The sequence below is a fragment of the Orycteropus afer genome, unplaced genomic scaffold (assembly GCF_000298275.1).
Source record: "Orycteropus afer afer isolate SDZICR_OR568_19922 unplaced genomic scaffold, OryAfe1.0 scaffold00053, whole genome shotgun sequence".
In the NCBI taxonomy this organism is placed as follows: Eukaryota; Metazoa; Chordata; class Mammalia; order Tubulidentata; family Orycteropodidae; genus Orycteropus; species Orycteropus afer.
Window position 1 is genome coordinate 1,266,881 of NW_006921640.1, and position 15,374 is coordinate 1,282,254.

At 43.6% G+C, this 15,374-nt stretch overlaps 1 protein-coding gene across 1 annotated transcript in view; it reads right to left on the reverse strand.

Annotated features, from left to right (window-relative positions):
- BLK (BLK proto-oncogene, Src family tyrosine kinase) overlaps positions 1–15,374 on the reverse strand; it is a 28,249-nt gene that overhangs the window by 3,603 nt on the left and 9,272 nt on the right. The window contains exons 6-10 of the mRNA XM_007938709.1: positions 11,337–11,483; positions 10,807–10,959; positions 5,359–5,538; positions 3,850–3,926; positions 327–477 (exon numbers count right to left, since the gene is read on the reverse strand). Of these exons, the coding sequence (XP_007936900.1) occupies positions 327–477; positions 3,850–3,926; positions 5,359–5,538; positions 10,807–10,959; positions 11,337–11,483 (708 nt within the window). The remainder of the gene's footprint in view (positions 1–326; positions 478–3,849; positions 3,927–5,358; positions 5,539–10,806; positions 10,960–11,336; positions 11,484–15,374) is intronic.

Sequence of the window (15,374 nt, forward strand, 5' to 3'; positions counted from 1 at the left end):
CTATGAGTCGGAAACGACTCGACGGCACTTAACGACAACAACAACAATGCATTGGAAATCTCCAGTCTCCAAGAGAGAATGAAGTATGCAATGTCTTGCAGCCTACTTCATTACAGAGCTGTTCCTCAGTGGGACATCTTGAGAAACTAGGTTTCTGTAGAACACATTTAGAGAAATGCTGATCTAGGTTGGAATAAGGTCTGAATTGTAGAGACCACATAGCTCTCAGATGTCTTTACATAGTGTCAAGGAAAAGCCAGTGGGAGCTTTGAAGAGTCAGTGGAGGGAAGTCTCAATATGTTCCTTGTGTTCGGGGCTTTGCTCACCTTCTTGAGCAGTATATTCATTGTCAATGATCCGGGCCAAACCGAAGTCGGCGATTTTACAGCACAGGGTCTCGGACACCAGGATGTTGGCTGCCCTCAAGTCACGGTGGATTGAATTCTTTTGCTCAATGTATGCCATTCCTTCTGCAATCTGAGGAAACAGGTCACACAGTGAAGAACAGTGTGGTATTCTCCATTCAAGGGTTGTGCCTTCCCATCACCCCCTGCACAATACCTATGGGGTGAGAGGGATGGCCTGCCCTGCCCTCATCCATATCCACCAGCCTGACTATAGAACAAGCCTCCTCCCTCTCAAAGAGGTGGAAGAGGAAGATTCAGGTGAGTGTGTGCATGTGTGTGTACTGGGGAAGGTGATGCAGCTGCTGGAGAAGGAGTGCATTCTTTGGTGTAGTACAAATATGGCTTCAGTTGCTCATCTACCAAATAAACCCCTAGAAGTCTCCTAGAAGGCCAGCATGGCAGGAACCCAGCCCCTTGTCATTAGAGAGATAGAGGTTTTACATAGTCCCTCACCACACTTCTCTTCTTCCAGGAAGCTGCTCTTCAAGTGTCTACAAGGGAGTAAGGTAGCACTGTGAAGGCAGGAGAAAAGGAAGGTCTCTGGGAGGGAGAAGAAAAAAAGGGGGCAGGATGGAACAAGGAAGGCAGGAGAGAAAAGAAAAGTTTCATCTCTTTGGAAAGTTGGAAACACTGTACTTGGAGCCGGGATTTGAATCTTTGACCTCAAGGGCATTGTTTGACCTCCCTGAGGAATCAGTGTCTTGATGTAGAACATGAGGAAAGTGGTCTCCAGAGCATGGAGTTGAGATGGGCATTGGATGAGATGACATGTGGCAAAGTAGCCCAGTAACTGCCAATAACAGGCACTCAGTTGAGTGTGAGCAGAGTCTGAATGAAGTCAAGGAAGAGGAGACCTGCCTCTGTCCCATGGCTCACCAGCACTGGGCCAAGAAGTACTGCTTATATGCTTTTTAGCCAAGGAGACTAAGTAAGACTGTACTCATTGCATTCCCAGTTGATGGATGAAGGAACTGAGGCAAAGAATAGAGTATCAATTTACCTCTATGGACCTTCAAGAAGCTTGCATTGGAATTGATCTCACTTTTCCTTATGTACCCATTTGCATTGTTTTACTCATTAATCATTCATTAACTTGTTACTTCATTCATTTATTGCTTCATTAAATTATGTAATCAATATAGATTTATTAGTAAGGTGCTATGGGAAATATAAAACTCTATACCAAATCTTTTTATAACTAGACAGCATTTAATAGTACTCATTCCATTAACAAATATTTATTGAACACTGCTAGAAATTAAAAAAAAACTGAGTAAGGACACAGATCTGCTTTCAAGGAGAAGAAACTAATATACACAAGGCTAATGAGAACACATGAGCTAAGTGTTCTCTACATGTTTCCTGTCCAGGGAAAACTTAACAGAAATGATAATTGACTTGGATCATGTGCTGATTAGAATTTTCCCAGATGGAGAAGGGTCAAGGCATTTTGGGCAGAGGGGACAGCCTAGGCAGAGGCTCAGGGAATGACAATGCACAGAGCATCAGGGAATATGGAATGATGCCATGGGACTGCAAAGTAGGACACGTAGGGGTGTGGTAAGAGGGGTCTCCTGGGGCAGCCAGGGTGCCCTTGGAAAAAGGGCCTTGGGAGGTTTTGCATTTCATGCTGTAGAGTAGGAAAAGGAGAGTCTAGAAGAACTTTGAGTTAGCATACATGTTTAGGGAGAGGAGAGTCCCTAGGTGGTGCAAATGACTAAATTGCTCAGCTGCCAATCAAAAGGTTGGAGGTTCAAGTCCACCCAGAGATGCCTCAGAAGAAAGGACTGGCAGTCTACTGAAGAATCAGTCCCTGAAAACCATGTGGAGTATAGCTGTACTGTGACACACATGGTGTCACAGCAACTGGTCCTGGTTGGTGGGAGGTGTGCATTAGCATGATCAAAATATGGTTTCCAAGCTGTTCACTTGGGAGCTGACTTTCTGGTTTCTAACACCCAGACTTTTGACCACATCTAGTTACTAAACTCAGATGAGTTTTGATACCTTCTGCCCCTAGTGCCCCAAGATTGCCCAGGGGCTGTAATGGGGATTGAATAAGAGATAGATGGGAGTAGCAGAAGGAAAAGAAAGGAAAAAGAAGAAGACAGCATTATCACTGTCATGTGGTTTGAAAGAAGTAACTAGTGTTAATTTTTTCAAAACCATTTTACCAGCTTGCTCAACCAAACCTCACCCCTTCTGCCTGCTCACCTCAGTGGAAAAAAGGGTGGTGACATAAATTCCTGCATTGATGCTAATAGCAGATAAAGCCAAATGAGGTGAGGAGGAGGTGGTGGGGGTGTGGGGTGGCTAGTTTCCTCTCCATAGCCGGATGTGTGTGGGTGTATGTTTATGCATTTCTTAGGCTGACCACAGACCAAAGCTTTTCTGCTGAGAGTCCCAGTTTTAACAGACACATATATCAGGGTCACCAGATGTGTTTTCTTGCCAGTTAGAACCCTCAGCTAAAATCCCTGGGGAGGAACGTTCCCTCCTCTCCATTCTGAACTTCACTCACAAAGTCTGGAAAGTTCTGCATGTGAATCCAAGGAACACACAAAGGACCAGTCCATGAGCACAGAAGAAGGTCTGGTGCTTGCAATTCCCTGATGTTAGAAGAGGAGGATTATTTAGTGCCAAGAGAGAAAACAATGTCCCTAGCACTTGTGTATGGCTTATGGCAGCCCATCAGCTGGGAGCCGAGTCCCAAGGCTGCAGCAGGACTTAAGATTCCTGGGACAGGATCAATATTTTCAGGATCATCTCATGCAGAAGGCATTTGTGGACACCATGTAAGAATAAGATGAAGTCATAACAAAACACACTTGCCTCCTATGGTAAACAGAGTCTCGCTAACTTTCTGTGGCAAAGAAGATTGGATGTCTCACAATATTCATTCTCGCTTTCTTCCTTGATACCTCATCATGTTATGGCTGCCCAGAATGAAGACTAAATTTCCCAGGCTCCCTTGCAGCTACCTAGGTATGGCAATGTGACACAGTGGCCAGTGGGATGTAAGAGTAAGTATAGTGGGTAATTTCAGGGATGTGTCCTAAACATTAGAAGATGAGCTTTCTTTCCACTTAACATTTCCTGTCAGCTGCTAAGAGGCTATGATTGTAAAGTTTTAGCAGCCATAATGGAAAATAAAATAGCATATACCGAGATATTTAGCAGGGCGGAAGAAACCTGGGACCCTGGTAGCTTACTGAGTCAGAGACACTTACCTGTCCTGGAGTGCCCACCTCTGGATGTTTATATATTTAAACCATTATTTATTTGGATTTTTTGTCCTTCACAGCCCAAACTAAATATGATACAACTGATGAGTAGCTGATTAATTTGTTAAGCCACTGAACATGGAGAAAAGGGCCTGCAGGTTCAGGCCAGCATGAGCCCAGTGCTCTCTGGTTCTGTCTGCACTTGGTAGCTGACAAACCTGGGCTGACATGTCAATCAGTCTTGGGAGGGACAAGCTGCTACCTTCATCAGTCTTCAGAAAATCCAGAAGGCATCCTAGGAAAAGAGACATTGCAACTCTAATTCTGCAAAATGACCCATTCCTGCTGTGCCATTCTCTCTAGGAAGTAGGTAGCCACTTGGTACACTGAGAAGGAACCCATCTACAGATGCAGAGTGCCTTATACTTTATAGAAGTTCCAGTTGCAATCCTCATAGCACCCCAGGAGGCAGCTAATATGCTCCCCAGCTGTCCAGAGGAAATTAGGTCTCAGCCAGGTTAAGGGACCTATCTCAGGTGATACAGCTAGGGGAACTGTAAGTAGAACCTGCTGCACTGATCCTAAGTTTGGTGCTATTTCCTGACACAACTTTCCCATGTTGGTATCTTTCTTGTTGCCTTGATCTTTTGTTGGCAGAGGTGTTTCTCTTAGCAAGAAAACACCAGAATGGAAAGAACTATCGCTTGGTGTGTGTGTGGAGTGGGGAGGGGAGAGGTTGGTACAAGGTATAAATGTAGCTCCTCCATGGCATTAAAGATCTGAGAAGGAAGTTCACCTGAAATGCTACTAAGAGGTGATCAAGGAGGCCATTATGACCCCTAGCATAGTCTCCTTGTGTGGCCCTCTTTCTAGAAAATTTAAGGGAAATGTATAGCTATGGCTGTAAAGAAGCAGTGTAGAGTTAGGGCTATAAGAGAGGTGAGGAGGTCAAAGTCTGAGACTGTAGTTAGGGGTTTATTCCCCCACCCCATCCCCTGCCCATCCTCCACCAAATACATAGACCTAATCAGAGGCTCACTGCCCCATGAGCACTTGGGCATACCATGGACTTCAGAGGCCATCTAGCCCAACTTCTCTTTTCATACATGTTGTAAAATGTTCACACTATTGTAAAGGGTCCCACAGCTAGTAAGTGGTAGAGCTGGGACTAGAACCCCATCTTCAGATGCCCAGTCTACAGATCTTGTGACTTTGTGGTGCTCTATCCCTGGTGGTGCAGTACTTAAGGCATGTGACTGCTAACCAGAAGGTTGGCGGTTCAAACCCACTGGCCACTCCATGGAAGAAAGACTGGGCAATCTACTTTTGTAAAGAGTTACTGCCTCAGAAACCCACAGGGAGTTGCTATGAGTTGGAATCAACTGGATGGCAGTGAGTTTGGTCTTTCTTTCTTTTTTTTTTAATCCTCCCCAGTAGGCATGAAATGGGGCTGGGTATAGAAAAGTCACTCCAAAAATGTTGATTGAACTGTTCCTGAACTGAGAAGCTGAGAAGCTCTATGATTTACCCATCTGTTTCCCTCCCCACTCCCACACACTTGCAACTCCCTAGATCCACCCATGGCTCAGCAATCCCCATGGAGAACCTCTGACCAGCAAAAGTGAAGGCAGCAGGATCAGCCTCAGACTTCTATCCCCCTGGAACTTGGACCTCTCCTCACGCCACCCAACTTCAGGGAAGGAATGAAGCCAAGCAGAGTACATCACCTCTGGCCATGTATTCAGTCACGATATAGATGGGCTCCTTGGTGACTACAGCATAGAGACGGACCAGTCTCTCATGTTGGAGGGTTTTCATCATGTTGGCCTCTCCCAGGAAGGCTTCTGGAGACATGCTTCCCTCCTTCAAGGTCTTGATGGCCACCTTCACATTGTTTTTGTAATAACCTGAGCTCAGGAGAGAAGAGAGAATTAAGAAGTCATTAAGAAGACTGACAGGTTGCTTGGAGGCAATCCCTGAAACCAAAATCTACATGAGTCTCCAGGTGTCTATAGGTGGGGAGACTGTAGCCAAAGAGGTCCACCGTAGAAGCAGTCCTGGGTTGAATGTGCAGATTCTGAGGGTAGGGATAGTGGCCAGGCTAATACTTATGCCGAAGCTATTTCAGGCTCACTTGCTATATTGGTGCCCAGGAAGTTGAGGGACTTACCCTGCATTTTCTGGGTCCAGCCCTGTTTCATACCTACTGGGGAGGATAGAGCACCACAAAGTTATAAGATCAGTAGGCTGGGCATCTGGAGATGGGGTTTTAGTCCCAACTCTACCACTTAGTAGCCACGGGACCCTTTTCAACTGTGTGGATATTTTACAACATGTATGAAAAGAGAAGTTGGGCTAGATGGCTTCTGAAGTCCATGGTATGACCAAGTGTTTGTTCATGGGGTTTACAACATGTATGAAAAGAGAAGTTGGGCTAGATGGCTTCTGAAGTCCATGGTATGACCAAGTGTTTGTTCATGGGGCAGTGAGCCTCAGATCAGGCCTATTTCTTTGGTAGAGGTTGGGCAGGGGCAATAAATCCCTAACTTTGCTCCCATATCCAGGGCCTGGGCTATATCCTTTAGTCCCTCATGTAGCCTGCCTCTTACCCCTATGACTCTCCCCTACATAATGAGTCTTTTCTATGATATAATAGTTTAATTATGGAATAAAGCATTACATTACGAAGGAGCCAGAGGTGGATTGGGGTCTCATTAACTCTTTTCTATGCCTAGTCCACCATTTGTCTGTAAGTTTGTTTTTCTGTGGTGGCTTGCATGTTGCTGTGATACTGGAAGCTTTGCCATCAGTATTTCAAATACCAGCAGGGTCACCCATGGTGGACAGCTTTCAGTGGAGCTTCCAGACTAAGGCAGACTAGGAAGAAGGATTTGGTGATCTACTTCTAAAAAAAAAAAATTGCCAGTGACAACCTTATGCATAGCAGCAGAACATGGTCTGACATAGCACTGGAGAATCAGCTCCTCAGTTTGGAAGGCATTCAAAATACAAATAGGGAAGAGCTGTCTCCTCAAAGTAGAATCAACCTTAACGATGTGGATGGAATAAACCTTCTCTGACCTTCATTTGCTGATGTGGCAAGACTCAAAATGACAAGAAACAATCAGTAATGATCAGAATGTAGAATACATAAAGAATGAATCTAAGAAAAGTAGAAGTCATCTAAAATGAAATAGAACACATAAAGATCAATATCCTAGGTGTTGTTGTTGTTGTTATGTGCTGTTGAGTCAGACCCGACTCATAGCAACCCCTCCTCGGGTTTCTAAGGCAGTATCATACGGAAGTAGATTGCCCAACCTTTCTTCTGAGGAGTGGCTGGTGGCTTTGAACCACCAGGATTATGGTTAGCAGGTAAGTGCCTTAGGCACTACACTACCAGAGCTCCTATCCTGGGTATTAGTGAGCTGAAATAGGCTAGTATTTTGAATAGGACAATTATATGGTATGCTATGCTAGGAATGACAAATTGAAGAGGAATGGCATGACATTAATAAAAAAAAAAAAAAAAAAAAAATTCAAGATCTATCTTGAGCTACAACATATGCCTGTAAGGAAGACTAGTTAATATGACTATTATTCAAATTTACATACCAACCATTAATGCCAAAGATCATAAAGTCGAAAATTATTACCAACTTCTGCAGTCTGAATTGATCAAACAGGCAATCAAGATGCACTGATAATTAACTACTGATAATTGAACTGTAAAAATTGGAAACAAAGAAGAATCAGTAGTTGGAAGCTAAGCCTTGGTGATAAAAACAACACTGGAAATTGCATGATAGAATTTTGCAAAAGCATTGACTTATTAGTTGCAAGTATCTTTTTTTTTCAACATAATGGTGACAATACATGTGGACCTTGATGGATGAAATACACAGGAATCAAATCAACTACTTCTTTGGGAAGAGATGATGGAGAAGCTCAATATCATCAGTCAGAACAAGGCTAGGGGCCAACTGTGGAACAGACCATCAGTTGCTCATATGCAAGTTGCAATTGAAGTTGAAGAAAATTAAAACAAGCCCACAAGAGCCAAAGTATGACCTTGAGTATATCCCACCTGAATTTAGAGACCAACTGAAGAACAGATTTGACACATTGAACACTAATGACTGAATATGAGTGAGTTGTGGTATGATATCAAGGACATTATACATGAGGAAAACAAAAGATCATTGAAAAAAAAAAAGCAGGAAAGACAGAAAACACCAAAATAATTGTCAGAAGAGATTCTGAAACTTGCTCTTGAGCAGAGTAGATAAAACGAGTGGAAGAAATGATGAAGTAAAAGAGTGGAAAAGGAGATTTCAAAGAGTGGCTTGTGAAGATAAAGTAAAGGATTATAATGAAATGTGCAAAGATCAGGAGTTAGAAAACCAAAAGAGAAGAAAATGCTCAGCATTTCTCAAGCTGAAAAAACTGAGACAGAAAAAAAATACAAGCTTTGAGTGCAGTACTGAAGGATTCTCTGGACAAAATATTGAACAATGCAGAAAGCATCAGAAGAAGATGAAAGAGTACACAGAATCACTGTACCAAAAAGAATGTGTCATTATTTGACTATTTCAAGAGATAGCTTATGATCAAGAACCGGTTGAAGAACTGGTATTGAAGGAAGAAGTCCAAGCTGCACTGAATGCATTGGTGAAAACAAGACTCCAGGAATTGATGGAGTACCAATTCAGATGTTTCAACAAAGGGATGAAATGCTGAAGTGCTCACTTGTCTATGTGTCTACACCAAGAATTTGGAAGACAACTACCTGGCCAACCAAGTATAAGAGATCCATATTTGTGTCCATTCCAAAGGAAGGTGATCCAACACAGTGTAGAAATTATCAAACAGTATCATTAACATCACACACAAGTAAAATTTTGGTGAAGAAAATTCAAATATTGTTGCAGCAGTATATTGACAGGGAACTGTCAGAAGTTCAAGATGGATTCAGAAGAGGACATGGAATGAGGGTTATCATTGCTGATGTCAGATGGATATTGGCTGAAAGCAAAGACTGCCAGAAAGATGTTTACCTGTGTTTTATTGACTATGCAAAGATATCAGAACTGTGTGAAACATAACAAATTATGGATAACATTTCAAAGATTGGGAATTCCAGAACATTTAATTGTACTTATGTCGAACCTGTACATAGACCTAGAGACAGTTGTTTGAACAGAGCAAGAGAATACTCCATGGCATAAATCAGGGAACGTGTGTGTCAGGGTTGTATCTTTTCACCATACTCATTCAATCTGTATGCTGAGCAAATAATCTGAGAATCTGGACTATCTGAAGAAGAACGCAGCATTAGCATTGGAACAAGACTCATTAACAACCTGTGAGGTGCAGATGACACAATCTTGCTTGCTGAAAAGTGGAGAAGACTTGAAGCACTTACTGATGATGATCACAGACTACAGTCTTCAGTATGGATTACACTTCAATGTAAAGAAAACAAAAATCTTCACAACTAGACCAATAAGCAACATCATGATAAATAGAGAAAAAAATTGAAGTTGTCAAGGACTTCATTTTACTTGGACCCGCACTCAAAGGCCATGGAGGCAGCAATTAAGAAATCAAATGACGTATTGCTCTGGGCAAATCTGCTGCAACAGACATCTTTAAAGTGTTAAAGAGCAAAGCTGTCACTTTGAAGACTAGCAAATGCCTGACCCAAACCAAGGTATTTTCAATAGTTTTGTATGCATGTGAAAGCTGGACAATGAATAAGGAAGGATGAAGAAGATTCCATGCATTTGAATTGTGGTGTTGGTGAAAAATATTAATATACCATGGACTGCCAGAAGAATGAACAAATCTGTCTTGGAAGAAGTACAGCCAGAATGCTCCTTGGATGTGAAGATGGTGAGATTTTGCCTCTTGTATTTTGGACATGTTATCAACAGAGACCAGTCCTTGGAGAAGGACATCATGCTTGGTAAAGTAGAAAACCAAACCAAACTCACTGCTGTCGAGTCTATCCCGACGTATAGCGACCCTTCCGTGGGTTTCTGAGGCAGTATTGCTACAGAAGTAGATTGCCCAACCTTCCCTCCGAGGAGTGGCTGGTGGGTTTGAATCGCCAGCCTTCTGGTTAGCAGTCAAATGCCTTAGGCACTACACCACCAGAGCTTCCTTGGTAAAGTAGAGGGTCTGTGAAAAAGAGGAAGACCCTCAACAAGATGGACTGACACAGTGGCTGCAACAATGAGCTCAAACAGGAAGAATCGAGAGGATGGTTCAGGAGTGGTATACATATGGTTTCTGTGAGTTGGAACTGACTCAGTGGCACCTAACAACAACATGCCTTTGTGTCATCCCTGTCCACTCCTTAAACTACTTGATATCTCTGCACTACCATCTGACCCTATGCACACCCTCCCCACCTCAGTTAGGCTTAGAAGATGAATAACCACTCCAACTTTCCCCTCTTAGGGGAGCTGCATTGTAACAGGGACCCAACACTCTAGATACAGTGGAGTGCCTGATAGTGGCATCTCAGGCTCAGCATTGTGATGCATGAGGGTATGGCGAGGCAACCAGATTCTACCATGAAATCAATCCCCAGAGACATGGACCATTCTAAGAATAAGGTAAAGCAGGATATTTTGTATTCTGATAGTGCCAATGACAAGCAGGGGACAGTCATCACATGCAATTTAAATACAAAAACATGGGGACCTAGAAATTAAATGACTCAGCCAAAGTCGCTAATTGGCCAGTGGATGGCCTTGATCAGACTCTTGGAACTCCTGGTTCACTGTTCTTCCATGTATAACATACTATTTACGTATACATGAGTCAAAGTTGGGAAAAGTTGGCAATACATTTAAGTTCACACACAAGTCAATGGGAAAGCTAGCATGGGGCAGAAAAGAATAAAGGAGAGAACTGAATTAGGGGCCGAGAGAACTGGATTCTATTCCTACTCCATCACTCTGATACACTATAGCAACCATGGAGAAGTCACTTCAATGACTTTGTCAGTAAAATGGATATCTGAATTTCTGTCCTTTCTCCCTCACAAATCTTTATGGGGGAGATATGATGCACTGTGCAAATACTGGGACTTTTGTCTTCAGTGGCCCCTTCTGTATTTCAGGATGTAGGGCAGGGAGAGAGGCTCCTGGCATGCTGATACTCACCCATCCAGACTTCACCAAACTGCCCAGACCCGAGTTTCCTGACCAATTTGAGAGACTGCCGGGGAATTTCCCATTCATCCTGGGCCCAGGGGTTTTGAGGATCCAGGTTCACACAGGGCAGGGTCAGTCTTTGGCACAAACCATCTCCTTTCTCTGCATTAGGGAAGAAAGATGGGGCTGGAGGTTACCAGAGCAACCAAAGATTCACACCTTTCTAGGTGTCTTAACGATCAGCTGCACCCCCCCCCATACTCATTAGCTCTTGATAAAGCAGTGTGTGCTAGCTCTCTCTAAGGACATTTAGATTTCAAATACTTGTCACTCTACTTGGTCACATGTTGACCTGGTAGAGGAGATTAGGGCTACCAATGTTGAATCATTACTCTGAGAGCTGGAAAATCTCTTAGGTCTAGCTCTAGGATAACCCCCTCTTCTGTGGTACAAATGATTCACATAGTGAAAGACAGATTTGAGGGCTCCCCTGGCACAATCTCTGCCCCAGCCCCTCGACTTGGGATGCCCACTCTTACTAGAATAGTGCTGCACCAGGGCTTGGAGTGAGGGAAAGGTGATCCTGGGAGAGATGTAATAGCCTCCTTCATCCAGCGTGCGGATCTTATAGTGTTTGATCACCTCACCCTGGGTGGTTATATCCTTCACAGACAGGGAAAAGGCACCTAGAGGGTTAATAAAACACACCCATGAGAAAAGTAAAGCATAAAGACAAGCTACTAGGATTACGATTTGAGCTGTGTTTTAATTCATTGAAAAAATGTCCTCAAATTCTACTCTCCATTTTGGCCACTACTGTTGTAAGTTTCCCCATCTGATCTCAGCCCTCCCAGAAGTCTTCTCTCTCAGCTCCACCTGATTCTGTCCTTGACGTTGCCTCCAAAACTCACATATGGAATCATACAACTCTGGAGCAGGTGGGACAGTCTCTTAGCAATCACATTCCTCCTCCCCGCTCGAGCACCTGGTCACTCTGGCCCCTGTGCCAGAAATGTAGGGTCATTGTAGCGCCTAGGGGCTTGCTTGCTTGCTTTATTTTTGTCTATACAGTGATCTCACATACAGTAGCAAATCATAACCTCAAGCACCTGTGTCCTGGAAGCAAGCATAATAAACTGTTTCCCATTGTGTCTGTTCATAGTCATTTGCTGCTTGTCAATTTATTTTGTCATCTATGCTGATGTTTGCCTGGAGAAAAGTGGTAGCAGAAGGCAAGGGTTGAGAATTAGGAAGAAAAAGTTTCATGTTGATACACTTCTTTCCATTCACTGGATGTTTTTATAAAACACTTCTGAGCAGCAATCTGGGCACCATGGGTCCGCTCCAAACTCTAATCTGAGACATGAGAAAGCTGAGGCCTGGAAGGATAATGGTGCTTGTCGAAGGTCACGCTGCTAGTTAGTGGCAGGTTTGGGGATTGCGCTGAGGGCTCCAGGGTCCTCTCTTTGAGGACGAAACGACCAATACCACATTTCCCCACCAGGGGTCAGGCTTGGACATCTCTTTCTCTGGGGCGTGGCCGCTCCATTTTGTCCTGTTTGTCTTTGGGCATCTTTCTTCTTCTGTCAGAACAATTATCCCTGTTCAAACTTCTTCTCCTCTGCTGTTTCTCTTAATCAATGAGTCTTGCTCATCACCTATTTGCAGAAGAGGATGCCGAGAGGCTGTTCGCTCAGCCAGCGAATCTTGCCTCTGCCACAGCCCACCCACACTCCTGGCCCCAGCCCTGAGGCTGCAAACTATTCCATCCCACACCCCCATCTCCAACCCCAGGTTGGTGCAGCTGTGCCCTCCAGCCTCCAAGGAACAAAAAAGAGCTTGGCTGTGGTGAGTTCATTCATCCACACCACTGTAGTAAGGAAAAAGACTTTCCCCCCCATTTCATAGGCTACGAACTGAGTGAAGTGCCCAGCAATATGCCAAGAAGACCTGGCTCTCCTCCACACGGTAAGATTTTCTGTGAAGCTGCTTAAGCTTATAATTTAGTGTCTCACACTAGCTCTTGTGGCATAGTGCCTATGACATTTGACTGCTAACCAGAAGGTTGGAGGTTCAAATCCTCCAGCCACTCCACACAAGGAAGATTGGGCAATCTACTTCAGTAAAGATTTTCCACTTTGGAAACCCAGTGGGGGTCGCTATGAGTCAGAATCCACTCAGTGTCAGTGAGTTTCACTTGCCTGGGATATTCTAAGATCTTATCCCTCATATTTGACAACCCCCTCCCCTGCCACACACTTTAGTATTGTTCTTAAAGAGGGCCTCCAGAACCTTCAGATTCACAAAACCTGGATCCAGATGTGTCCATGGTCCATCTGGGCTGCATTGGGCACTCAGGGCTTGGCTCTCAGAGATTAGGAATTCTTAACACGGGAAGGATCACATATATGCCTTTGGACTCATATGTAGTTGCCATTGTGTCTGACTCATGAGGACCCCATGTGTGTCAGAATAGAACTGTGCCCTGGAAACTGGGTTTTCATTGGACGATTTTTCAGAAGTAGATTGCCATGTCTTTCTTCTGAGGTACCTTTGGGTAGATTAGAGTCCTCAACCTCTTGGTTAGCAGATGAGTGCGTTAACTGCTTATACCACCCATGGACTCATATGGATACTAATAAACTGAGGCTAAGAGAGGAGGCCACATAGGGCTTGAACCTGCGTCTTCTGCTTCTGAGGGTAGCACTCCAATGCTTTGCTTCATTGCTTCTTGGCCCCTGTTTGTATGTACTGGCTGTGGCTTGAAGATTCACACTAAGAGGTCTTGTTTTGGAATTCTGAGGTAGGGGTGTGTATGTGTGTGTGTGTGCACACGAGGGGTGATGATGTTTGCACACCCCTACAGCCTTGGCTCCATCTGGCTAATTACCAGCTTAGGCTAGCTCCTTGGGGGTGAGAAAGGACAGAACAAGACAGGCCAACCCTTACAGAGGCCCTTCCTCCACCACATGGAGGTCTGAGAATCCCTTTTCTTCAGACAGTGCTTTAGCAATAGGCAATGATTAAAAAGTCATTTCCAAGGTGAAATGATGTGTTGACTGGGATTTGCTTCAAAATAATGGCAGAGGGTAGAGGGTGGTAGGGATATATGAAAGAAAATTTGGCTGAGTTGATAATTGTTGAAGCTGGGTTTTGGGTCCAAGGAGTTCCATTATACTATTCTTTCTACTTCTGTGTGTGTTTGGAATTTTCTACAATAACAACAAAACCTTTATGGCATCATCAGTGATTCTGAAATTGTTTCTTGGACAGAGGTGCTGTGCCATTCAGACAAAATAGTGTTAATATCCTAATATGTAGAAAAAAATATAGTTGATGGGTAGGCTTTTCCAAAAATCAAGTTTTACCCTTATGAACTTTCTTTAATCCTTGGAGTCTGCTAAAGCTTACATGGAATAATTATTGACTCAGTCTCCAAAAGTATATCTAAATTCATTAAACCAAACTCATTACCATTGAATTGTTTCTGACTCATAGAGACCCTGTAGGATGGAGTAGAACTGACTGATAGGGTTTCCAAGGCTGTTATCTTTAGTAGACTGCCACATCTTTCTCCCGTGGAGTGGCTGGTGGGTTCGAACTGCCAACTTTTAGGTTAGCAGCTGAGTGCTTTTAACCACTACACCACTAGGACTCCTCTTAATAAGAATATATGTAGTTATTTTAAATTTAGCATATCACTTGGTACATTTCAGGAAATTCTACACAAAGCACCCTAACTTCCTAATGTACCCTCTCTTCCCCAACCTGGCCCTGGCCTTTTGAGGGGAAGTAAGACAGCAATTTACCCAGAGCTTCTCAGGATATTATAAGCAGGTCTCTTTATCTCAGTTTTTGCTGGTCTGGTGCATCCCCACTCCATAAAGTTGTTGAAATGTAAAGGAAGCTGAGGGACAGACAGCCTGGTGGGCTCTTCCTACTAGGCAAAATCTTGGCCCATTCTCATTCCCCCAAACACAGGGAACCAAACACACAATCAACCACCCTCTCGTCTCTTCTTCTTCCAATGTCACGGTCACCAGTTCCTCTCAAGTTAAACATTGGTCATGAGGATGTAGCAGGCCCCAATGTGCAGCTCCCTGATCAGCAAAAACTTCCTTTACCCTGCTTGGAAAATTCCCCTAGGTCACCCAAGTTAGGCCAACTTGACATATTTTAGAGCTTGTGAGGATTCTAAGCCTGCTGTATGATTGGGCCACTGACACTTGGGCTCCAGTGTTTACTCACTGTTAGCCTTGGGTGAGCCATTTCCTCTTTCTGGGTCTCAGTTTCCTCATGTTGTTTCACATGGGGTGTTGGTTTAGTATCTCAGAGGTCTAAATCTAGTGGCAAATATGTACCAGGAGGCATATGTAATACATTTCTTATAGCAGTGTATTTATAATAGCTCTGAAATGGAAATAATCCAAGGTCTGTCAATAGTGGAATGAATACATAAAAATATGGAATATTTACACATTGGATTCCACATACCAAGGAAAGTGAACAGACTATTAACATACTCAACAACATATGGTTGTCACAATGTTGAGGGAAAGACCAAACAAAAAAAATTT